We start from the raw sequence: 23,823 nt of genomic DNA on the forward strand, positions 1-23,823 counted from the left end.
GCACGCTCCCCCCAATACAGGCAAACGACACTTCTGGTGAAGGCCCTTCCTGCACCAGCATCTCCTCCCCTCCATAGCGGCAGGCTGGCAAAACAGGAACATTTTGACAAGGCGCATGGGTGTCTGAGTGAGTTGTTAAAGTCGCTGAGAAGTCTTTAAAGGCTCTCCTTTGGCAGATGTTTTTGCAATTGAAATCCAGCTCATCTGTAACTGCGTGCCCTTTTGCTTCAGTAAACAAGCGGCTCAGGTGCAGAAATCTTTCAAGTTAGCTGACTTTCCTCTGGCATGGTTTAAAAGCCTCATCTGTCTCCCTGGCAAAAATCAGTGCTGATACCATGGACAGGGAGGAAAAGCCACTAAAAAATAATGAACACTAAGTCATTTTTCTTCTCTTTTTCTTTTTTTTTTTTTTAACTGTGGGTTTTGTGAAAAGCTTTATAAGTATTTTAAAATGTGTTAGGGAGCTGAAGGGAGTAGACAGAATTGGTCACTGGGACAGGTCTGCTACCACGTAGGAAATGGCGACACTGACCTACAAAGCAAGCCTTTTTTCATGTTTTCCTTTATGGGGCAGATCTGGGAGATGGGAAGGTGAGGGTTCCTTGGTCTGGCATTTTAACTGGAGATTCTTCTTCCAGCCTACCAAGGTTTTGCGGGTTAGTCAGCAACTGGAGAATTGTTTCTCAAAGTTTTGGGAGAGCGGTAACACGGGAGAAGGAAGGAAAATGGATCATGCTTTTCCATTTTAGGTTCCTTGTATGCACTGTGGGGTAGAATTTGAGTTTACCTTTATAAAGCATGCCTAATTTGCACATACAAAAAAAACCAAAACCAAATACCCCACTCCTTTGCAAACTGGTTTCTTTTAAGGGCATCTGAAGTTACACTCCCTAAACATGAATTATTTTTCGCGGGGGGATAATGTTTTCTTGCTGGTCTTTATCATTGCTACCTGCCCCTTGCCTTCCTCTTTCCGCTAATTCAAGCATAGAATAAAAGCTTTCCAAGCAAATCTCAGTCCTCCGTGCTTACACGTTGCTGGGAGAAGGGATTTCTACTTGACGCAATTGATTTTCAATTGTCCTTTCTCCCCCCTGAAGCTAGGCAACTTCATATTGGTGTACTGCCACCAGCACGGTGTCTAGGCCAAGAGCCAAGGCAATGAACAGCCTGCTAATTAATATTTCACATTTATCTCCAGACCCCCTCCCCAGAACAAACACTGTGAAAACAGGAGGCAGCAGTTTCTATGCAGCCCTCAAGAAATTTTAAGCAGAAGTGTTTTACTGCCAGTTTTATGCTTTTACAGCAATGGCAGTAAGGACCTCTGGTTATATAAAAGAAAATGTATTAGCTTCAATATGGAAAAAAAAGATTATTGAAAGTAATCTGAGCCTGATGTATCCATTTCTCCAAGAAAAAAAAAAGGCAATGTCTACAATGCTGCCTATAGTCACTGGAGAAATAAGGGCCTAATTTCTAGGCAGGAGAAAGGTATTAATATTGAAAAAAAAAAGTACCATGCAACTATTGTAGATGGATTATGTTTCCAGTAAACCTACACATATTCATTTTCAGTTATGAGGCAGATACTACTGTAAGCTTGTGGAGTTTGTGCATCTTGCACCCCTTCTTGCATATATATGTGTGTATGTGTCTATGTATATAAATAAATTAGAGATTATTTACATCAGTGTACAGAATAAATCTAAACTCAGTTATCAAAATGCCAGTGGATTTGGTCTGTTAACACTTTGCATTTCATCTTCAAAGCACCATGCAAACATTAATTATTTACCCAGGCAACTTCCCACTCCCCAAAAGGATTAAGAATAACAGGCGGGGTAAGGGATGGAGCTGAGGGAGCACAGCATGTTCGTAAAAAGGCAGAAGAGAGATACATGATTAAGCTGCCATGAGCACGGCAGATTTACACCTTTATAAACTCTGCAGTCGAAGCGTAGGAGTAACCTTTGTAACATGAAGCTTGTCGAAATGGGAAAGTCCTCATTTAAAAGCAAATGATCCGTTCTTCATTTTCAAAAGCTTTGGCCTCTTCTTGGCTTATCAGGTTCCCGTTCAAACTGGAGGGGAAAAAGAAAAGGGATGTGAAAGCAAGGTAGTGACTGTTGCCTATCTTCCATTTTTCCAAGATTTTGGAGCAGAGATTACAGATTTGCAATGCCGCGTGAGCTGCATGCTTCTCAAGGGCACACGGCCGGGAACCGGCCTCAGACAGGAGGCTACAGCACTGCTGTTCCCACTGCACACATGAGGAACAAGGCTACTTCTTCAGAAATAAAACCTGAACTAATACCTAAACTTCACTGAACTACAATCGGTGTTGGATACCCAGCTGTTTGCCTTTCAGCAAGCAGCATATAGCTGACAAAGGTTCTTACCATGCAGTGGGCTAGTTTAAAGAAATGTAAACAGTCTTCAGAGCATTTTGTGTCTTCCGTGACAGCATGGGAAGAAAACTCTCTTAAATACTCAGGCATTATACCGCAAAATTTCAAGCCTGGCTACATAAAGTTAATCTACATTGATACTTAACACCCCTGAAAATGAGCAGCCTGGTAAGTACAGCTTTCAGAAATGTTGAAATCTATTAAACCATTTAGAGTCATGAAATTATTGGGGTTAATGAACACCTCTGAAAATTCAGGCACGAATCAAAAGACAAATTTCAGTCTGAAGATTCGGAACGATTCAAGGGGGAATTGATGCCTCTTCTATAGACGAAAGCTGACAGTGGCCTTGGAAAAAAGCATCTCTTCCGCATCTCCAGGGAACCCACTAGTCAGATAGTGAGTCATCGTCTTTCTAAGCAAGAATTCAGTGTCCTTTCACTAAAACAAATATATATATTTAAAAATAAATTTCATGTTCAATAATAAAGCAGCGGTGCTAAAACCAGCACAGTTCTATTGACTCCTGAGCTCCCTGAGGTGAAGGAAGGAGTGTGGTATTTGGCTTTGTGCCTTACAATGCGCATGTGTGACTATGTGATGCCTACCTAAACCAAACCAAGCAAATCCTACAAAAAGTTAATCTTCTCCTAGCTTAGCACTTTCAGTGTGTTTGGAGCACCGCCCAAAGAAAACCCAAGCACAAATTCTATGAACCAAATTAGTATGCTAATTAAATGTAACCATCTCCTGCTTGTTGGGATTTAGCTCCTGAAAAGCTTGAACACGTTCAGAAGTTTAAAAATAAAGCAGGACAAGCAAAACTTGGTCTATAAATTTAGGCCTCAATTCTGCAAACATACACATTTTACGAGTCAGTGGTACAGACAGATGTGAACTAAAAAAACTGCTTGTCATTCGTAACACACAGGGAAGTGTTTCAATGACAGAGGCTTTTTACCTATTTGAAACGCACAGCTGGAACTACAACCCCCTGCCTCACATAAACTTGCTCTGAATTTTTTAGGCTGGAAAGTAGTAATGCCAAAAGTGTTTTAGAGGGAAAGAAAGTTTACAAAGTGAGGCTTGGAGGAGGGGATCTTTACCAGACTTCTTTAATGGCTGTGTTCTCCTTGAGAGCTTCGCTGAGATACTTCACCCCTTTGGCTGTAATTTGATTCTGGATAAGCCTAAAAAGAAAGCACTTCATGTCAAACTAACACGCAAACTAATTTATAGCGCACGCACAACCTACGCTCAGCTTGACGTCAAGGAGCAAAGCTGTCTGCCACAAGAAGACCGTTGCGATTTCTGTCTGTGAGGGTGGTATGCGGTATTGGTCAAATGCCCCACATGCACTTTCAGAAACAGAGCCCAGAGTATCAGTCTTTTCATCTTGTGTGTGGTTGCATTCTGGAGATACTGAGCTTAATTACATAGCTGACAAATTTCTGCTGAGAACTGTTTACTACTGGTATGAGGTTGTGGTATTTGGACTCTGAGACAGACTCACCTCTTAGCTCTGTTTTCTTATTAAGAACACTGTGAGACATTTTTAAGTGACGTACAGAAAATTCTGAGTACAGAACCTGTGTAAGCCTAGTGTTTTAGCAGGTATGATCTAGAGGTTGCCAAATCCTCCTGTCTTGTTTATCAGACCAGCCAGATCTTTGAAAAATAAGGCACTGAATTTGACTCCTGTATGAGCAGGTGCGAGTCCTGGAGCAGTGAAGCCACCTTAGCAGCTATAAAGTATGTCTAATCTGAGCTAAGGGGAAAAAAAAGAAACAAAAGATCCTCAAGTAGCACAACTGAAGAAGCATTAGGTAATTCTTATTAACCACTGTAGACCATTCCCCTAGCTAAAAATGAACAAAGCCCCCTCATCTGCGTGAGTACAAAAATACTCATCAGCCTAGCCTAATTCAGTACTTACCTTTCAGTCTACCATGGTGTGCCCATAGCTGTACCATTCCATGTGACTGGCTGCATGAATCCCACAGGATTCAGGATGAGGCTGAAAACTGGAATGCATTGAATGATCTCTTCGGGAGGGAGGGAAGGAAGGAAGCAGGAACGCATTCCTATTAAAGGACTTTCTGCACTTGGTACATTAATGAAAATGCAAAGGGATCCAGTAGATTCTTTCAGCTACTGGAAAAACACGTTAATTCTGCCTCAAGTTCAATTATCTATACAGGTCACTGCCTTTTGGAGGTATCCACCGGTATAACCAACAAAGTAGGATAGAAATTTGTCTACTGGCAGAAACTGTTGGACAATACTGAGCCACAGTAAAGACATGTATCTAGATTATTATGCCTGCTTTGGATGGGGAAAGTTTTATGATGAATTCAAACCAAACTGCTCCGTGAAGCGTATCTGCAGCTGTGTGCAAATAAATCAAGCCCTCCCCCCCCCTTTTTTATTTTCAGGGTGATGGGCACCAGACCTTCTACTTCTTTCAAAAGAGGCTACAAGTACTTGGCACCTCTGACAACCGGCATGCATCATGTCTTTGTATAAGCTTGTAAAGGGACTCCATTTATTATGTTCTCTTGATCGCTTGGAATGAACGGACGGCTGTTTGTTTCACAGCCCACATCTGCCCAACCCCATCCATGGACAAATTCTTGTGAACCTCTGGATTAGAACACCCAGTGTTGTGTTTTCTTAGAAGTTTAGCAAGTCTCTCTGTGATTGCTAGAAGTAATCCCTGGTTTCCTGGGGATTTCTCTCTTATAGATGAGTGTCTTGCATGAGTGAAAGTGCTAGCCCTAGAAGAAAACATCAGGCAAATGGGACATGCATTTACGTGTTTGCCATGTAGGTTCTTGGTTGAAGAGTAAGAGTTGAGCTTGCTGCTTTCATAGTATGATGATAAATAGTAAGAATCATAACAAGGTTATTCTATTCTAGCTGTCTGCCTGTATTTTTTTTTGAAGCTTTTGTGTCTGAGGCCAGTACCGTTCCCCTAAGGGGAGATGAAATCAATTAGTAGTTCAAAAGTTACCAGGACACACAACCAGCTTAAACTTTTCCCCATATGAAAGCAGGTTCAAAACGCTAGACAGCAGCTTTATTAACTTTCCATTAGAACTGTCTACAACCAGTCAGCTGCATCCAGACCACGCACAGAAAGCTTACGGTGACCTACATAGACTTGGAAGGTGAAGCTTTAATGCAGTGACTGCCAAAGAGCCTGTGCTTCTGTGGAATGTAACTCACCATAAATGCACCAGTTTCTTGTTGACCTTCAGCATCTCTGCAAAACTCATTGCTGCCTCATCATCCAGCTCATTTTTAGTCAACCTAAGTGGGAGAAGAAATGTTCACTTAGGGTGTTATCATTATTTTTCAGCCCCCTGTTTTTCCAGCTTGTCTGTGACTTAGCTTTAGACAGCCAAAGGGGGATGTGCTGTTCCTGCCCTGAGCAATTTCTAAAGGCTGGGCACAAAGAGATACTGAAGAGAAGCCCTGGAGGTAAAAGAGACAAGAGTATCAGATCTTTATTTCTCAGAGCAATGTTCTAATGATTCTTTCTCATGATGTTTTAGTATCGCAAAGGTGGGTGAGGTGTGGTGGGAAAAGGTAGAGAGGGAGAGACAACACTGAAGAGGTGCAAAAACTGAGGACAAAGAACTTGACTTCAGATGATGGAAGTGAGAGAAGATGGGGAAAGCAAAATGGAGGGAGCAGAGCAAAGCATGATACTGGGGCATTGGAACATGTCCTAAAGGACACGTGCTGCTGATCCATTACTCATGTCCACATTCTTCCAGAGGGATACACCTTATAGCTTGCTGGTAGTGAAAGCATAGGGGATGGGGGGAGGAAAAGAAGGAGGAGGGGGGAGTAGGAGGAGTCAATGGGATTAGAAGAAAGAAAATTAGGCTGCAGCTTTCTCTGGAGAAAGAAGAGGTGGAGAAGTAGACCACACTGTCAATTACCAGAATATTTTCACAGAGTTGTTGTGTTGCATAGCTTCAGCAATGCTTTTGCCTCCCTCTGTCGTGATGCCATTGAACGCGAGACTGTGAAGTAAAGATACAAAGGTGTAAGAAAGAGCCAGCATCACTTGGCTCTTCCGCTGTCAAATACTAATGAATATCGCGGATGATCTGTTTCCCCGTTGTACAGTGCAGCATTTGGGTGTTTCAAAGGCTCACGTACTTGCAAACCAGTAAGTCCTTATGACTTTTACAAGTGAGAACAGTTCACAGGCTGCAGCCTGAGTGCAGGTCTGTCATGCAGGTCTGTCATACAGGCCATAAGTTTGCTGTCAGTGAGTTGTACTCTTGGGACCGACAGCAGAGTTGCACCCAGTGATTTTAGAGTCCAGGCTTTTAACAAGGACAAAGAGTTGTACTTAGTAGTACACAGGTTTTTATACGCATTTCTCATCCCAACTCCCTGTACAAACTGGGCACTTTGTCCTTTAAGTCCTTCAGATGCCTGAATACCTCATTCTTCTTCCAAACACAGCACCTTCTGTTGTGTATGGAGAGATGAGCTTGTAAATGCATGCTTTCCATTACAAACCACAAACATTTCTTAGTCTGCCCTTCATTCTTTGAATAGACATTGGCAAAATCATCCAGTTAAAAAGTTATGCTCCAGGCTTTGAGAGTTCAAAAAGCATTTCCCCCCTCAAAAGCCAGGCCGGAGCCTGAAAATAATGCAAGGTCTCAAAAAAATGTAGAAAGGGGGATCAAGTAGGGCAATGGCAGGAATGTGTTAGCATGAGTCCCTTCTAGCTTCAGCTGAAACTAGATATTCTCAGTCCGTCATGACTGGGCCTAAAAATGGCAAATATACTGAAGTAAACTGATGTAGTAGGGACTATCTTCCCTTAATCTTCGCATAAAGCTACCACTGGTGCTAACTATGAATTCAAATCATGAAGCAGGATTAACCAGTGGAAGATAAGAAATGAACCCAAGTGCAAGTACACCGCAGAGCACAAGATTCACCCTGCACAGGTGCCAGCAAAACCTAGCCCTAGCCAGCACCGTTACTCCTCCTTATTTTTGCGAGCACATTAATCAGCATATTTGTTCCCGTCTGAGAATCCCAAGTGCAACCCAGCTCTGATTCAGGTTCAAAATGTTTTCTTTCAAGTCTGATGCGTCTGGATGGATTCTGCAATTATGGGAAGATGGCTATTTCAGATGATAGCTTTTAAGTTTAAATATATCTAGGTCACTGCACCTGTTCAGCTTTTAATTTTTTAAGCCCAGCTATCCGCTTGCAGAAAGGAGGACAAGGCACCAGCTCTGAAATCCCTGGATCTGAAGTGGCAGCAATAAGCTCTCCAGAGATCCCCGAACTCCCCGAGTACCGTATTTCTAAAGAAACTAGTGCCATGTGCCACCTTGTGGGGAAACCAAGGAGCCTTGTCTGCTCCTTCACCGTGGAGGCCAGTGGAACTGGGAGACAAATGGAAAGGATCACCATGAACCCCGTGCTCCAGCTGTATGGAGGGACTCCAGAACAGCAGCAGCTGCCACAATATGCATCTTTAAATCCCTAGCCAGCATTTGAAAGTCTGGCAGGGGATGGGCTGGCTTCTCCCGGTCCTGTGGTACGAACTTCACCCATGTGAGGGCTTCCAGAAGGCTAATTTGAGATGAATCACTGAACTCCAGTGAGAACTACATCTCATTAGCACTGAATGTGCGGTGTCATAGTTCCACTGGAGTACAGGATGAGCCTGAATTTAAGAATGCTCCAGTCCCTACCCAAACAGTTTATCACCTAAAAATTACTTTGGTAAAAGCTGTTGTACCTTTGCAACAGAAACTGTTAACACTGAGCTCACTGGGAGCCTGATTCTGTGACAGCTGGTGCATCCTTCTGCTAATGCTCCCAGATCAAAATGGCACCCACTGACCATGTGCTTTCACAAATGCCAGTAACTCTGTGCAGCATGAGGGGTGGAGGTGCAGAGGAAACGATGCCAGCCCTGCAATATTTTTAACTTGCTTAATGGCTGCACGGGGCTTTTTGATTCAGTCTGGCCTCTTGCTTGCACCAAGAGCCTGTTGGTTACACAGCAAAGGCTGCAATACCAGATGGTGTTCAAAGCCAAAGCTTAGTGGGAAGAGTCATCGCTTCAAAGCACAATGGGAAAGCCAGCGCTACGCTGAGCTGCCTGGCTCCGCTGGTGTTTTACCTCACGTTTGTTAACCTGGGGTGGTTCCTCAGGGCCTCTGCAAACGCCTTTGCTCCTTCGTCTCCAACTTGATTACCCCACATCCTGGTGAAGAGAGGAAACCAGGAGATATCAGTTGCGCTGCCCTGCTGCCCCTCGGCATTGCATTCTCCCCTTTTTCTCTCCCCTCCCTTCTCCCCGATTACTTCACAGTCTTTCAGGCTTGTGAGAAACCTGGCAGGTACCCTCCCCGCTGAGCCAGGCACGTTCCACTCCCTGCACACCACACCACCAGCCTCTGCTGACTCACCAGTACCCTAAGGCCAGAGCACAGAAGCAGCAGCTCTAGGAGACAGCCTGCTGCAGCAGGAGTGCTTTTGGGATCGCCTTGCTCTGCTGGGCAAACCCTCCGCAGCCCTGTACCCTTATGGGGTAAAGGAGTCTTGTGGTCCTGTACAGTGAGCTGCCGTGAGAAATACACCAAGTCGCTATCACACTATCATTTCCCTGCTCAGCGTTTCCTCCCCATACCCCTGGTGCAGTTTTCCTGTTCCCTGTTGGGCACAGACTGGCCTTTACACAGTGCAAAGTACAGGTCTTGGGAAAGACTCCCCAGATGCACAACTGCACAGGGACCCACACACAAATGGGTGACTTTCTGAAGGGAACTGCTCTACAAGCTCCTCCTCTCCTCCAGAATAGTCTGGGAAAACAGTTACAATTCCTTCAGCGTTACACCCAAGTGGTATCTCCTCTCTCTCCAGCTGCCAAGAGAAAGATCAAAATCTCACAGGGACACTATAACCCTGGGCTCTTCCACACATTTGTAAGGAATAGTATTTCCAATGGCAGAACAACCCTTGGTAACACAAAGGGTTAAGAGAAGGTAATGCTGCAGAGATTTGATAAACATTTAATAGAATTATCTGGTCACGCTTTTTCTATGCAGACCAACCACTTTGAAAATTCACCCTATATTATGAGGCTTGAAAGTGCCTCTGCTGAGGTATAAGATTTTTTTTTTACAAGGATCATGGCTTGATGACTCAGAGCCACACTCAGCTTGATGGGTAATTAGTTGGCAGCTCTTTTAAAATCAATTGAGCTTTGTGGTATCTAAACACATCCACTTCCAGTAAGTTCCCTAGAATTTCCTTGTCCTTCAGTTCCAATGCAGTTTGTTATGTAAATGCTGAATATATACCTGTTTAAACATTTCTCTCCAAGCTATCCAAAATCCATTTGGAGTGATTATTTCCTCCACAGGAGAAAACAGGAGTCCTTCACTGAAATTATAGCAAGTACAGCGCAGCAGACCCAGCTATATGACAATGGAAGTGTGCATACTGTTGACTATACTTGTGAAATGTTGTAGAACAACAAAATTAAAGGGCAAAAATCTGATTGTTCAAGTCTGATTTTTGTATTTCAGGGTTATTGTGATATTCACAATGGCAAAACAGAGGTTTAATTCCATGTATTTGAGTATTAGATTCTGAGAAAAATGTTCTCCTGTAGAGTGGAAAGAGAAACTGGGATTTGCGGGGGGCTGGGGGGGGGAGGTGTGTGGAAATCAAACCCTCAAGTCTAGCATCTCTCCTGAGACAGAGGACAGGGATTAAAGGTTTACAGTACATTCAGACCTCTATCCAGTAAGAGCAGACTCTCTGGTTTGGGACAAACTAGAGAGAAGGATGACAGGAATTCCTTCTTGCTCTCACAGCTTTATCAGGACTTGATGCAGAAGGTTTGACAACTGTAACAACGACACTTAATAGCTAGGTACATTGCCAATAGTCATAAAACCACCCAGACTTTTAAAAATTACCAAATATCTCTAGAACAGCTGTGTTGCTGCAAGGAAAGTGGCTATCTTTACATACTGTCCTTTTGTTAGTTTGTCTCTCCTTTAAGGTTCTGTCAGAACAGGGAAACAAAACCCAAAACAAACATTGTGTGACCTGGAGAACAATAAAGCAGCCCTCCTTTTCCCTCTGAATGGAAAATGTGGCTATGCTTCTGCACCAGTTTGTTCTAATGCCACCGTGGGGAGGAATGGCAGAAGGAAAGGTAAGAATGAAAGAAGGAATCCAAAGGGATTTACAGATGCCTTGACAAGACCAAGCCCTGAGCTCTGCTCCTTAGCACTGAACTTACCCAATTTCAAACATTGTCTTGCTCTTCTGGATGGCCTGGGCAAGGCACTTCCCTCCTTCGCTCGTTATTTTGTTTGCTCCTATTCTGCACAAAATACACGAATGGATGAAGTACAGCTCTTAGAACACCAGCTCAGAAAGCAATACAGGTATTGCTCATTATCCCACTCTACTCAGCGCTTGTCAGGCCACACCTGGAATACTGTGTACAGTTCTGGTCCCTGTTATACAAATAAGATGTGGACAGGCTGGAGGGGGTCCAGAGAAGGGCCACCAAGATGGTCAAGGGTCTGGGAAGCCTGCTGTATGAGGATAGGCTGAGAGAGCTGGGTTTGTTCAGCCTTGAGAAAAGGAGGCGGTCTCATCACCATGTAGTACCAGTACCAGTACTTAAAGGGGAGCTACAAAGAAGATGGAGACTCCCTTTTTACAAGGAGTCACATGGTGAGGACAAGGGCTAACGGGTACAAGTTACTCCCAGGGAGATTCCGATTGGACACAAGAGGTAAATTTTTCACAATGAGAACAGTCAATCATTGGAATAACCTCCACAGGGAAGTGGTTAACTCCGCTACGCCAAACACGTTTAAGACTCAGCTGGACATGGTGCTGGGCCATCTTGTCTAGACTGTGCTAGAAAGGTTGGACCAGATGATCCTTGAGGTCCCTTCCAACCTGGGATTCTATCATTCTATTTAAGGCTAATTAACTCTGGAGGCTAGCTACAGTTATCAAAGATTAACCTAGAGTAAAAAAATACTGCGGGCATTTGACCTTTGGTTAAAAGACATCATTTTATGTTGTCTTTTACATATTTTGCATGTCAGCCCTCCGAATCAGAAGTATTACTGTAGAGTCTTGGTTTTGGTGCTCAGTATGTCAGAAATGAGCTTTGGGAACTGATCCTCAAGACAAGGACCCCTGCCTAGTTTTTAATATTGTTCATAATATCAGAAGCTGCTACAGGGTACATGAATTACATGCAGCATGTTTCATGATGCCACAGGGAACAGAATATTTCTTGGCTGTGTGGCTCCAGAGGACACTGCACCTGATAAGCACATATTGTAATAATTTCAAGTCTTTCCGTTCTGAGCATAGGCTATAGGTAGTGGCATACATCAGTGCAGCAGTGAGTATCTCTGGCTGGCCCTCTACAGAAGACCTTTTCTCTTTTTGGCCTGTGTGGGGATACCAAATGGCTGGAGTTCAAGGAAGAGGTAAGTGTTAATTGCATATACATTGGTGTAAAGAACAAACCAAAACCCCCTCAACCCACTACATTTACATAAAGTAAAACTGGTTTGTTTGACTGACTTCAGGCACATGAATATGCACTCTATCTCAAAATAATCTCTGGGGTTACTATGCAGCCTGAAAGTAACCATCTTCCAACAGGCTTTTTTGTGAAAGTTAGATTAAATAAGCAAAGCACTGTGTCAAAGCAGTGAAAGAACCAGAGTGCTCTCGGGTTTCACAACTCTGCAAATATTTCAAGTGGGAAGGATGTGGCTAGTGTGGGGTTTCAGACCAAGTTAGTGGTAAAACAAGGACTATAACCCAAAAGTCCCTGGCTGCTGGTTGCTACATTCACACCAGCAGCTGACATTGCTGTAGTTACCTCTATTTTCTGCTATGGTCACAATTAAACCATTGGTTAATGATCTACCTTTATGTCAAACTAGTGTAGTGCGAGGCCAGGCACTCTTCTCTGGGCAAGTTCCAGGAATTAAAGGGAACAACTCACCAAGTGGATTTGGGGAATTACAGAGCTGAGGTATGACATCAACACAGCCTGACTCCAATGGCCCATAGAAGACAAGATATGAAGAAGCTTGGTACTAAATCCAGGTGAATTCGCCTATTGCAAAGGGCAGCAAGGTTAATGCACCACTTAAGCCTCACTCAGGTGCTCAGACTGGATCTCAGGTCTCATGCTCTCCTTTTGCTTACTACTATATTCCAGTAAAGACTGTGGACTCAAGAGTTTCACCTGCTGCCATTCACTGCTAGACTGCTGTAAAAGAATATACAACTGCCACATAAGTTATATTTTATTTGAAACATAATTTTTGTCTTTTTTCCCATTCTCCCTCCTGTTTCAAGTTTCTTTACCTTAACTAGCATGCTGTAGAAAGGAAAAAAAAAAAATCCAACATACTTAACGTATTCAAGGCTTGAACACTCTTCAATTAGTTTTGCAACATATTTGGCTCCAACGTCAGTGATTTGATTGTTGTATAAGCTTAAAGAAAAATCACATTGGTAAAAATAGGTTATTCCTGCTGTTACTTTAATATTTAAAACCTGAATGTTTTATAATGCACATGCAGCATCTGTCTTTTTTGTACGGCTTTGTACATATTCACAGTTGCTTGTATTTCTGTTTTGATATACAATTCATATTGTGAAGGGCTAGATATAAAATACAAGGAGACCAGACTGTAAATCATGGGAAAATATTTATATGATTTTTTTAATAAATGGTCTTCCCAAGCAAACAAAGCTTCCCTTTATTCCTGTGTTAGTACAGAAATAATATTGCCAGAAGAGAAGTCAGAAGAGAAAACACCAAAAGAACGTATTTTTGGTCTTTTAAAAGTCATAAAATCCCCTTGCAAATATTACTGAAGATCAGATACCTGAGCAGATATACTTACATTAGGGCACTGGAGGAAGGAGGCAATTCTTGGTATTCATATTTACTTCTCAAAAAGTCATTTTTATGTAGCTACTTAACCAAGAGCAGGAAGTCAGAGCTAACATGCCTTCCAGCTTCAACTTGATTAAGAACTAATTAAGGTCTTAAAGAAATTGGTACCACGAACATGACACTTGAAACTGTATTTCTGATACTAGTCTCTACCAAGCTGTATCTGCTTTACATAGCTGAAATAAAGCAGTTTACAGCAGAGAAAACAATATATATAAAGCACACATGACCTTGCTCGCGCTCTCTCCCCACCCCACAGCTAGCAGAAGGCTTTAGGTGTAAAACTAGCATGCCCGCACAGTTCGGTAACCTGACAGTGGTCTGCACTCTGTTATAGAAGGGCTTGATGTCAGCGGAGGCCACCCTGTGAGGCAGTGCAATGGGAGAGGAAGCTGTAGTCCTTTTCCCAGTGAACTGCTACAGGATGGCCGCCGAATCATCGCTGACACAAAATGCTGCTTTGCTTATGTTCAGTAAATGAGGAGGTAACTGTGGTTTCCACCCCACCTTTGCTGTGTCAGTACTGTCAGCATTGCAGTTTTGTTTTCTAGTATCAATATCTAGTGTTTTGCTCCCAGTTGGTACATACCCCAAGAAAGTCACAATTTGGTACTTGGAGAGTTCTTCATACAAGATCCTTACTCCGTGATCTGTGACCTGATTTACACTGAGCCTGGAATGAAGGGAAAGAAAAGAAAGTTTGAATCAATACAGATTACATGTGTTCATCACCCATGAGTTAATGAATGACTGGAGGTCTATGCGTTTTCCTCTGATATTTTAACAGGCCCTTATGCCACATATTAAAAGCCATTAAGGGAAATGTGAGCTCAGTTTCGTATGGCTCACTTCAAAAACAACAGAAAACAAAAAGCCCCAAATCTCCAAGGTAATGCTCTGGAAGCTGTCCACAGAACTGAAAACAATAAAATGTAGTAAGTCAGAAACCAGACACAAACACCTCATCCTCCTCCTGCGCTTACTGTGATTGCAGGAATAAATTCTGCTTGACACCCTAGCAAAAGCAAGCTTTCCAAACTACTCTTCTTGCACCCTTCTCTCCGAGTACCTAGTGAAAGCCAGGCATCTTGAAAGTCACAACACATTCAGGCTCCACTGAATAAAGGTTGTGAAAAGCCCTGGCCAGGAAACAGAACTGCAGTCCCATGGGCGTGCTAGATGTTTCTAATTTTATTGTCCCAACTAGACACGAAACAAATCAATGTCAGTCATTCACAGAATAAAAATACTTCTTTTCACAGATTTTTTTTATTTTTTTAAACTTCTCAAGCTTTTTCACCTGGCCTAAATGGACACGTTCCCATGAAGCATTCCAATTCTGATGAATCACATTTTCTGGGTAAAGGTGTCCCCGTGAAAAAATTTTGACGAGCTTTAGTTTCCACACAAATGCTGAAGCTGAACATTCACTGCTGAGAGTCCCTTATCACCAACAGCCTCCCTGGCTCTTGCTAGTTAGTAACCTGGTCACTTTGGAATGCGCTAGCACATAGGAGAAAGCAGAGCCCATTTCTACAGCTCAGAACAGTCTGCTTCTTTGAAAGGGATGGTTAAGCTGTTAGAAAAAAACATTTCCTGACCTGCAGAAATTGGTCATTAGAAATCAGAATCCTAATATCAGAAGATCCATAAAGACAAAAAGACAACCTAACAGACCGGTTTGGTGCTGGGGATGGTGTTAAGATCATGCTGGGTATGGCATGATCATACGATACGGACAACGAATGAAAGTCTGTCCTTTTCTTCTTTGTTTTGTCTTACATACTTATACATTTCCCCCCAAGTTTCCTTATTGCTTTCTCTTGGGAGGTCAGCTGATTTGCAACTAACTGGAAAAAAACAAGTGTCACTTGCTTTGATTTAGTCCTAGAGGAAAACAAGGTAGAACACAGCCAACCAGGAGGAATAAATCCATTTATTAAAAACTATTCTCATGAGGCTGAAGGAGCTTTAAAAAAAGCTATATTTGAAGTTCCTGGTCTTCTACACCTAAATGTTTGGACAAATAAGGTATAGCTACATGGCACAACCTCAAAGGACTGGAGGTGGAACAATCTGGCCTGCGGTGTTAGAGGTGGAGTTAGTTCTCCCTGATCACACCAAGCCATGTCCTCCCTCCAGGTCACCTCAGGGAAACACCACATCTAAAGACTTCAACTACATCCTGTCATGGAGTATTACATGTTAGCTTTTGTTCTGTGAAAGCCAGACATCTTGGCAGGATGTAAAAAGCAAGAAATTCAGAGCTTAATCAAGGGTTATTGGGGATAGTAGATCCTCTCTTACCCCATATGACCAAGGGCAGAGACAGGCTCAGGCTATCTTCAGATAATGGAGGAAGTACTTCTGTTTCCTTTCCTTTAAGCACTCTGTCCCATAAAAATCCTCTTTTGAGACAAAACAGTTTGAGATGGAGCTAACTCAACCTACAGGTTTAAACCGTCCTGGCTTCTGAGGACTTATCACCCTTTCCATTTGGGTTTCCAAATTCACAGCTTATCCCTGCTCCTCTGCCTGGCTCAACAAAGATTTCAGAAGATGTGAAACTAATTTCCAGCAGCAGTAAGAATCCTTGTCTTTCTCCACTTTGAAGATCAATTCCTCCAGCCCAGTACTTTGCGGAATAAACCAAGGATAAGCAAGGTCCTGCTTGCACAGACTCCTACCTGATCACTGCAAGCTTGCTGAAACAAGGTAGCAGCTGTTTTACTCCATAGTCATTGATGTTGTTGTTGTCCAAATCCAGAGCCAGGCGCTTTTGAAAGTGATGCACAACAAAGGAAATAGCGCTGCAGTCAGCAGAGTAGGCATTGCAGTATGTGAGCTTGATGTAATTGGCATGCATGCGTTTGGCAGCCAGCTTCCCCACTTCCTCACTCTGAGTCTCGTAAAGGCACCTCAGCATCCAAACAAAGTTGGGCTGGACCTGGATCTGATTGTACTTTGGAAGCCTGGACCGAGTGAGGCCTTTCAGGTGGGATCTCATGCTCTCCCCAAGGTATGTGATGAGCGTCTTTCTCTTCCTTTTAATGACTGCAGGCAAAACTAAATGTCTGAAGAGCTTCTGCTTGGATCTAGAAAGCAGGCCACAAAGAAATAGATTGGTAAAATGAAAGTGCTCATTATTTCGGAAAGGATCTTCCCCTGCTAGTTGTTTCTTCAACCAAGGAATACGAAGGCAAGTATGCTGGGCAGTCTCAGTGGAAGAACATTCATTGAAAAACTGAAGTAACTCCTTGGCACCCACTTTCTCTTCAATAACCAGGAACAAAGCTGTGAAAAAAGACTGAAGGGTTAAGTGCAAGAACTCATAGGTGGACTGATTGTCACAGCCACTGTAACCTTTAACTGTCCTGAGAAAGCCCAATTGCAAATCTTCTTCAGAGATGTTCGCTGATGAGACCTCCTCCTGCTCGAAGATGAAGAAAGAGTTCTCCATCCCTTTGTATGCCATTTTACCCAAAGCTAGCAGAGTTTCCTTTCTTGATCTGAACATCTCTGCTTGGCTCCTGGTGTTGTTCTTCAGCAAACTTGTTTTCAGAGAGCGGTTCAGATGAACTTCAATCATGAGCAAAAATACATCTGTCAATGTAACAGAACAGTCTGGAAGCTCATGGCTGTCAAACATGGAATGGAAGTGTTCATAGCATTTAAAGATAATCCAACAAAATAAAGGCACTGAACACAAACTGCAGAGATTGGGGTTAGCTTCCAACTGGTTCAATACCAGTGTTCGTTGCCCCTCATCTTTGAAAAACATGGCTGTGTATTCCTTCAGGTTATTGTTCGAGAAACCCCGGAGCAACACTTTCTTTCTAATGATGTTTCTTTGGATCTCAGTTCCTGTCCTCGCTGTAAGAATTTTCTTGGATCCCTTAAGAAGCTTCCCTCTGAGAAGGCTAACCAGCAGCACCAGGGGGTGGATGGGTTCGTTGGGTGAACACATCTCAGGAACACTACTGAGATCAAAGTTGGAATAGATCTCATCGAAGCCATCAAATGTGAAAAGAACTGTATGAGGGAATTGCAAGATGTGATGGAACACCTCTGTGGGGTCCTGGTCTGGGTAGCAATTATATTTGAAGAGCAGGTCTTTCAAACATATGGCTTCATCTTCCTTAAAGCAACTAAACATCCTACATCGGAAACGGAAGAAAAATTTGGCCCCTATGTCCAATTCTTTTCTGGCCCAAAGGCTTTGTATCTTTTGTAGCAAGATGGATTTTCCAATTCCTGCATCACCAAAGACATAAATAGTCTCTCCATCTTCATTAATTAGCCCAACTGCATCATCAAAAAGGGCTTCTAACTGACACACTTTGCCTAGACTCTCATTGGTAAAACTGACCAGCTCCATAATACTGTCAGAGTAGATTTCTTCAAGCAGCATCTCTTCCCTCTGAGCGTATGACGTAACAAACTTGGAGTCCCGTCCCAGTTCATATCTGAGTTTCTGGCAATACCTGCTAACTAAAAAGACAGTGAAATATTATTAAAAAGACTATTATTAAAAAGCCTATGTATATGATGACACACCTCTTTGGGAACCAAGAGGGGGTAATAAACTACAAAAATTCTTATGTAAAATTGGTTCTTTGGCAGATTATTTCTATTTATTTGTGCTGCCATCATCACTCTCCTGGGTAATTCAGGTGGTAATGAAAGAGGTAATGTATGGGCCACCATTTCCTGAAAGCCAGTACTGACACTGCATTGCTTTAAGGGGCTGCTATCTTTCAGCTGAGACTCAAAGCCACGCCCCTGACCTTTTGCTAAAGACTGTTTTACTCTTTGCAAAGGCAGGGGTTGGTGGTCACTGATTAGCTTTGGCATCTGCCTTTTCACTATATTTATATTCTACCTGCAATTTCTATCAGGTAGGTGGTTATTCTTTCCTAACCTGTTTGGTAATTTTTATTACTGTAAATAGAAGGCATGCATTTTAGAAACTGGGTGCCAGGCACCTCAAAAGATTTTTTTTTTAAGGTGACAAAAAAAGAGTCTCAGTTATTGTGTAATGTTGGCTTGTGTTTTTATTGCAACAGAAACTTTGCTTCAGATGGGGGCAAAGTAATTCTTGTATTTATATGGTATGAAAAAACCTCTCAGGAGGAAAACATTTTTTTCTGCAATACTTTAACTCTGACTTTTGGTATAACTCATCATTTAGGACCATAGAATAATTCAGATTGGAAGGGACTTCAAAAGGACTCTAGTCCAACCTCCTACTCAGAACAGGGTCATTTATGAGATTAGATGAGGTTACTCAGGGCTTTATCTAGTTGGATCTTGAAAACCTCCAAGTATGGAGACTGCACAGACTCTCTGGGCAACCTGCCTCATTGCTTGACTGTCCTCATCATGAAATACTGGCTATTCCGTTGCCAAAACATCATGGTGTTGCTAATAAATTGTAGCAGAGGCCTAGAAAATACTACAGCTGGCACAAGGTGGTTATGCCATTAGGCTACATACCCACAAACAAACGCAGAAAGAGCTTGACATTAGCAAAACAGGATGTAATATATCAACATGGCTGTTGCGTTATACAGTGTGCCTTTTAATTATCTGGCTACCACTGCTAGCAAGTACAGCATGCATGCAATTATTTGCCCTGGCTGTGCCTGCCTAGACTCTCTTACTCTCACATTACCGTGTTAGAGCTTCCTACATAGCAGGGTAGTTCTAAGGGAAGGTATATAGATGCATGACCTTACCTGGATCTGTATTTACCACAGGTTTACTACAAATAGTCTCTGAAGGCTCATAACCTATTTCATCCAGCCAAGGTTGAAGTTCATAGTAAGCATCAGTGACTTTCTGCAGGACACGGATGAAATATTCTGAGACTTCTTCTCCCTTGCTCTGAACCAAGTCTAGAATTTTGCGAACCTGAAAAAACACTACGTGAAAGATCATTGATGCACAACGTTTTACCACAGTTACACTTGCAGACTGCTTTAGGATCCTTTTTTGGACTGGAACAGGGCACCAAAATCAAAACTGGTGCTTCAAAAACTTGAATTCAAAATCTAGCTCTGAATTTGAACCATCACAAAACTGACTTTGTATTTGGATGTTGCAAGAAAGTTGGCTCTGCAACTTAAGGTCTGAACTTGTAGCTCAATTGTACGCTAACCAGAAACAAAATGGATAAATACAGCTCCTCAATAGGGAACCTAAAGGATTTCCTCAGCCTGGCGAGATAGTATATTTTAAATCCCATGCTGGTTAAAATAAAAAAGAAAGGGGTGGTTTCTCAGTGCCGTAAATTCACCGTCTGGTTTGTAAATACTACAGTCACATTTAGATTTACCTCAGGATCCAGCCAGATCCAGAGTGAGGTAGGCAGAATCTCTCCCTGGATCTTAATGCAATTCCAAAAACCTACAACTCTTCCTTTTAACAGAGCAACTCAGTTCTGTAGGCGCTCTCTGTACAATGGACTCGTTGCCTGCCTGTTACTAAAACTAATGGCTACCAGGCAGTGGCTGGCGCAGCTCAAGACTAAGCGTTACCTCTAAAAGCAAGGCAGAATTTGACCTCTGTGCAACCAGTACAGGGCAACCCTAGTACTAAACGCTCTGCAGGACAGAGCAATCATTTGGAGGCCCATGCTGAACGTCTGGATCTTCTTCTTGCTGGAAATGAATGAAGAATTCAGTTCTAAACCAGACAAAGGTTTCTAGAGACTGTGGTCTCTTGTGAGCTTAAACCAGGGTGAGGTACATACAGCACAGCAAAAATGTGGTATTTTTTGACAATTTGTATGCTCTAAAAAGCAATTTTATGCCTTCGAGAACCTCCCACAGAGTCCACTTCACTTACTGCTGTGGCCTGCTCTCTGTCTCTGCTTATAGTCCTGATGCACTGCCTCCCCCTCAGCTTTGTTACAACAATCATGTATATTATGCTAAACAATAAGAAATGGAGATGATCATACAGAGTGCATTTATTCAGCTTTGACCCTATGCACAGAGCGAGCACTGTGTTACCATTTCAGCTTGCCAGCAAGAATTACTATTTTATGAAAATCTGCACTGTTAGTGAAGTTCAAGGTCTCTGAATGTTTTATGGTTTGCCTGCCTCTAACTGTGACACTATTCTGAAGCTGCATGACTGGTTGGTCAGGAAAACAGATCAGGAGTTTGCTTTAAGTCATGATGCAAAGAGCGACTGTGTACATGTGATAATTTTCTCCCATCAAAAGACCAGGAAATAATTTTTGCTACTGATGCCCAAAGATGAATCAAAACCCCAAATATGTCAGGATATATCCATTTTCCACACAAACATTTACAATGTACCTAGGTCTTTAAAGAGAAGGGAAGGTGTGCGCATGGACAACACACAATCATTAACTTCTAAAATAATATTTCATTTCTGTCTCTCCCCCTCTACAGCAGGATGATGCGCCCCACAGCATCCTAAAGTAGATTTTCAGTGCAATACTCTGCACAATAATGAAGGCTTGCGTGTAGAAGCTGCACTCTAACTGCCACTGTAGTCACCTCCTTATCAGAGGACAAAGCTGCAGCTGCTGGGACAGAACAGCAATTACCACCCTGCTCGTTCTTACAGCTGCCAACGGGTGTTACAAGCAGTGCCAGCCATGCTGGAAAGACATGTGCTGGAGACACTTGTCCAGAAGGAATGGGATGGGGAAACTCCAAAATGACAAAGACTAGAAAAGACATTAGATGTAAAATTGCCAGGTAAGCCCATAAAACCCAGTGGTAAATTGAAAGCAACAAAAAGCTTATGCTGGCTAGTGAAATAAAAAGAATACCTTATCTGCTTGAGTTGGAAATTGGACAACAATCTCTGCATCTTCAGTGGAGAAGTAGTCATTCTTAATCAAGTTGTCAATCAAACACTGCGTGTTTCGGATTCTAGTGACCAGAAGTTCTCGGTATACCTTCAACAAAGCAATGAAGGACGGAGGACTTGCTCCTGGAGGTTTTTTCACAGAAATCTCCACGTTAGCACAAAGTTGGCCTTCCATAGTTGAGATAGCAAGAAGCTGCTCCACCTAGCCTCATCTTTGACAAACTGTCCGTTTGAAGTGAGAAGTCAGCTTGGAGTTAACTTTGGGGAAACAGGCAATCTGTCCTTCACATTACCAAGCCTGTAAAAAGTAATTGTATAGAACCTCAGTTTAAAATCTCATCCTATACAGATACATCCTTCAATTAGCCATCAAAGAATACTTTCAACCTCTGTGTAATATCATGGCCAACTTTATTAAGAAAAATTTCTGATTTCTTCCTCAGGTACTTCCAGTTATTTGTTCAGGTTTTGGAAAAAAATTACCTACTGCATGCAGTCTCCCCTCTAATACCACAGCTTTACTGTAGCTTGACTCAAATAATGCTGCTTTATTAACTGCCTGTTCTTAGTGCATAATTTAATATTTTTTATTAGCTTTTCATGTTTCAATAGACAAAGCAGGGCATCTGTCCAAACATATCTGGACAAGGAAATAAATGGAATAAAATTATAGTTCATAGCAATTAATTTTGTAGGAAGAATTAATTTATAGTAGCAATTCACTTTGCTTTTTCTTTGTTACAACAAAAGACCCTGTATAAAGTGTTGCCAATATGATAACTGTCCTTGTAAGCAAGGCCTTGTGAACTCTGAGACAGTTTTAGCTAAACGAGGAAAAAAGCATTTAGCTTCAGGGCACCAGGTTTGAGCGGCACTAGTGAGACTGTGGGAAAACCACTGATCAGATGTTTCTGTTAAGATAGCCAAGAGTAAAATGATGCTAACAGTGAGAATGCTGCTGTAGATTTCAGAGCTAATACATTGCTTAAGGGCACAGCGCACTTCACACCTCCTAAAGCTACTGGTTCAGACAGCGCGTGAAACAGCGAAAATATCATTGCATTTGTTTAATTTGGTTAATCTTATCAAATTCAAGTGAGTAACCATGAAATTTAAAAATACAGTTTTTCAGAATCTGAAAAATAACGTTACAGAAAGAACTGAAATAAGTGATTATAAATATACAAGATCCCATCTCTAGCGATTCACACAAAAAATCTGGACCACTCCTTGCACAGGAATTGCACAAAATAACTGAATTCACAGATTCTTTCCCCATATGATGAACTGGGCCTGGAAGACAGCATCAAAATTCATATTCATTACTGCATTGGGTATCCAACCCACCTCTATCTTCATAAAAGCAAGAGATTGCACATAATACAGCTTGTAATGAAAATACCAGTTTAAAACCTGTGCAAACACTTAGGCTTGAATGCCTGACCTCAGCCCCTGTATGTACACCTAGAGACACAACATGATCATTAACTCAGACAGCTACGGGCTCAGGAAACCCTCTCACTGCTGTAGAGATGTTGTTTAGAAACCATACTCTTTAGCATGAATGTTCTCTCACTGTCTACAAATATATGTGCCATGTATGCTCTTGTTCTCTACACCAGCACTTGGGAGCTATTTTTAGATGGCCATTTATTCCCATTTTTCTTTACAAAAAACAAAAAGAAGGCAGTAGGAATCAGGATCAGATGGCTCTCTATTGTATTTACTAAAGGGCTTTTTTTTACATTGCAGTTAATATACCATATAGCAGGCATGAAGTTATATTGTAATTACAATTCAACAATAAGTTAATTTAGGTATTATTTAGGTACAAACCTTGCACATACGATTTCCTGTGCAAAAAGCAGATTTTTTTGCAAGACCACAACTGAACCACCTCCACATAGACAATGAGAATTTGCATGACTAACACAAATTACTGGCACCCTCCACTAACAGGTAAAACCTACTGTTGCTTCAGCAGGTCAAGGGATATTTGGAAGAATGTTCTTAGATTCTGATTACAGTCATATTAATAAAAACAAAACACAAAGCCCTTCTTCAGCAATTCTGTAAAAGTGCCAGCTGTGCTGCTACAAAATTCTCACAATTTCCCAAGACGTTTACAATGCCAGCAAACTTTCCACATGCTCCCCAGCACTCCCCTGACGAGTTACAACTGAGCCCTGCCAGCTCACAGATTCTTCTAGGTGACCTGCTACTGGAACGAACTCATTTCTATGGGTTTTCCATACCAGAAGCTGCAGTCTGCATCAGCGTAGCTTCTCCTGCTTGATGCTGGGGAAAGACACAGGTTATACCACTGCATTTTAGTGATACTACCTATCTACACTTATAACCACAGGGCAAACCAGCTCAGCTCCTCTGATTTCATGAGACCAAGATGTCCTAACTTAGGGTTGATGATCTGCACAGATGCAGGTAACTGCATTAAGAGTTGAGCCCCCCTGAAGGCAAACTCCGTAAATCCCCAGCACAACTGGTTTGGATCACAGCCAACTGCAAAACTCTTTCAAC

General features: G+C 42.2%; 1 protein-coding gene across 2 annotated transcripts; it reads right to left on the reverse strand.

The window, feature by feature from the left end:
* Positions 1-1,850: 1,850 nt before the first annotated feature.
* On the reverse strand, positions 1,851-21,577 carry NOD1 (nucleotide binding oligomerization domain containing 1). Of its 2 annotated transcripts, XM_082337488.1 has the most exons (11): positions 21,245-21,577; positions 19,173-19,347; positions 16,122-17,925; positions 14,024-14,107; positions 12,883-12,966; positions 10,723-10,806; positions 8,587-8,670; positions 6,362-6,445; positions 5,640-5,723; positions 3,518-3,601; positions 1,851-2,084 (listed from the first exon to the last, which is right to left on the reverse strand). In XM_082337488.1, the coding sequence occupies exons 1-11, from the start codon at positions 21,458-21,460 to the stop codon at positions 2,012-2,014; spliced, it is 2,856 nt and encodes a 951-aa protein (XP_082193614.1). In that variant the 5' UTR covers positions 21,461-21,577; the 3' UTR covers positions 1,851-2,011. The 2 variants fall into 2 exon arrangements, with proteins under 2 accessions (XP_082193614.1, XP_082193615.1); XM_082337489.1 differs by lacking the exons at positions 1,851-2,084; positions 3,518-3,601; positions 5,640-5,723 and adding an exon at positions 5,761-5,888.
* Between the last annotated feature and the right edge of the window lie 2,246 nt (positions 21,578-23,823).

This window comes from Platalea leucorodia (assembly GCF_965183815.1).
Source record: "Platalea leucorodia genome assembly, chromosome: 1".
Lineage (NCBI taxonomy): Eukaryota > Metazoa > Chordata > Aves > Pelecaniformes > Threskiornithidae > Platalea > Platalea leucorodia.

What these genes read in the sequence shown, in the direction of transcription:
- NOD1 (XM_082337488.1), bottom strand. Translation starts at nt 21,460, where the DNA reads ATGGAAGGCCAACTTTGTGCTAACGTGGAGATTTCTGTGAAAAAACCT. An exon ending in CAAATTGTGACTTTCTTGGG is followed by an intron (nt 12,967 to 14,023) that starts GTATGTACCAAC and finishes TTTTTCTTTAAG; the next exon opens with CTTATACAACAATCAAATCA. An exon ending in CCCAGGTTAACAAACGTGAG is followed by an intron (nt 6,446 to 8,586) that starts GTAAAACACCAG and finishes TTTACTTCACAG; the next exon opens with TCTCGCGTTCAATGGCATCA.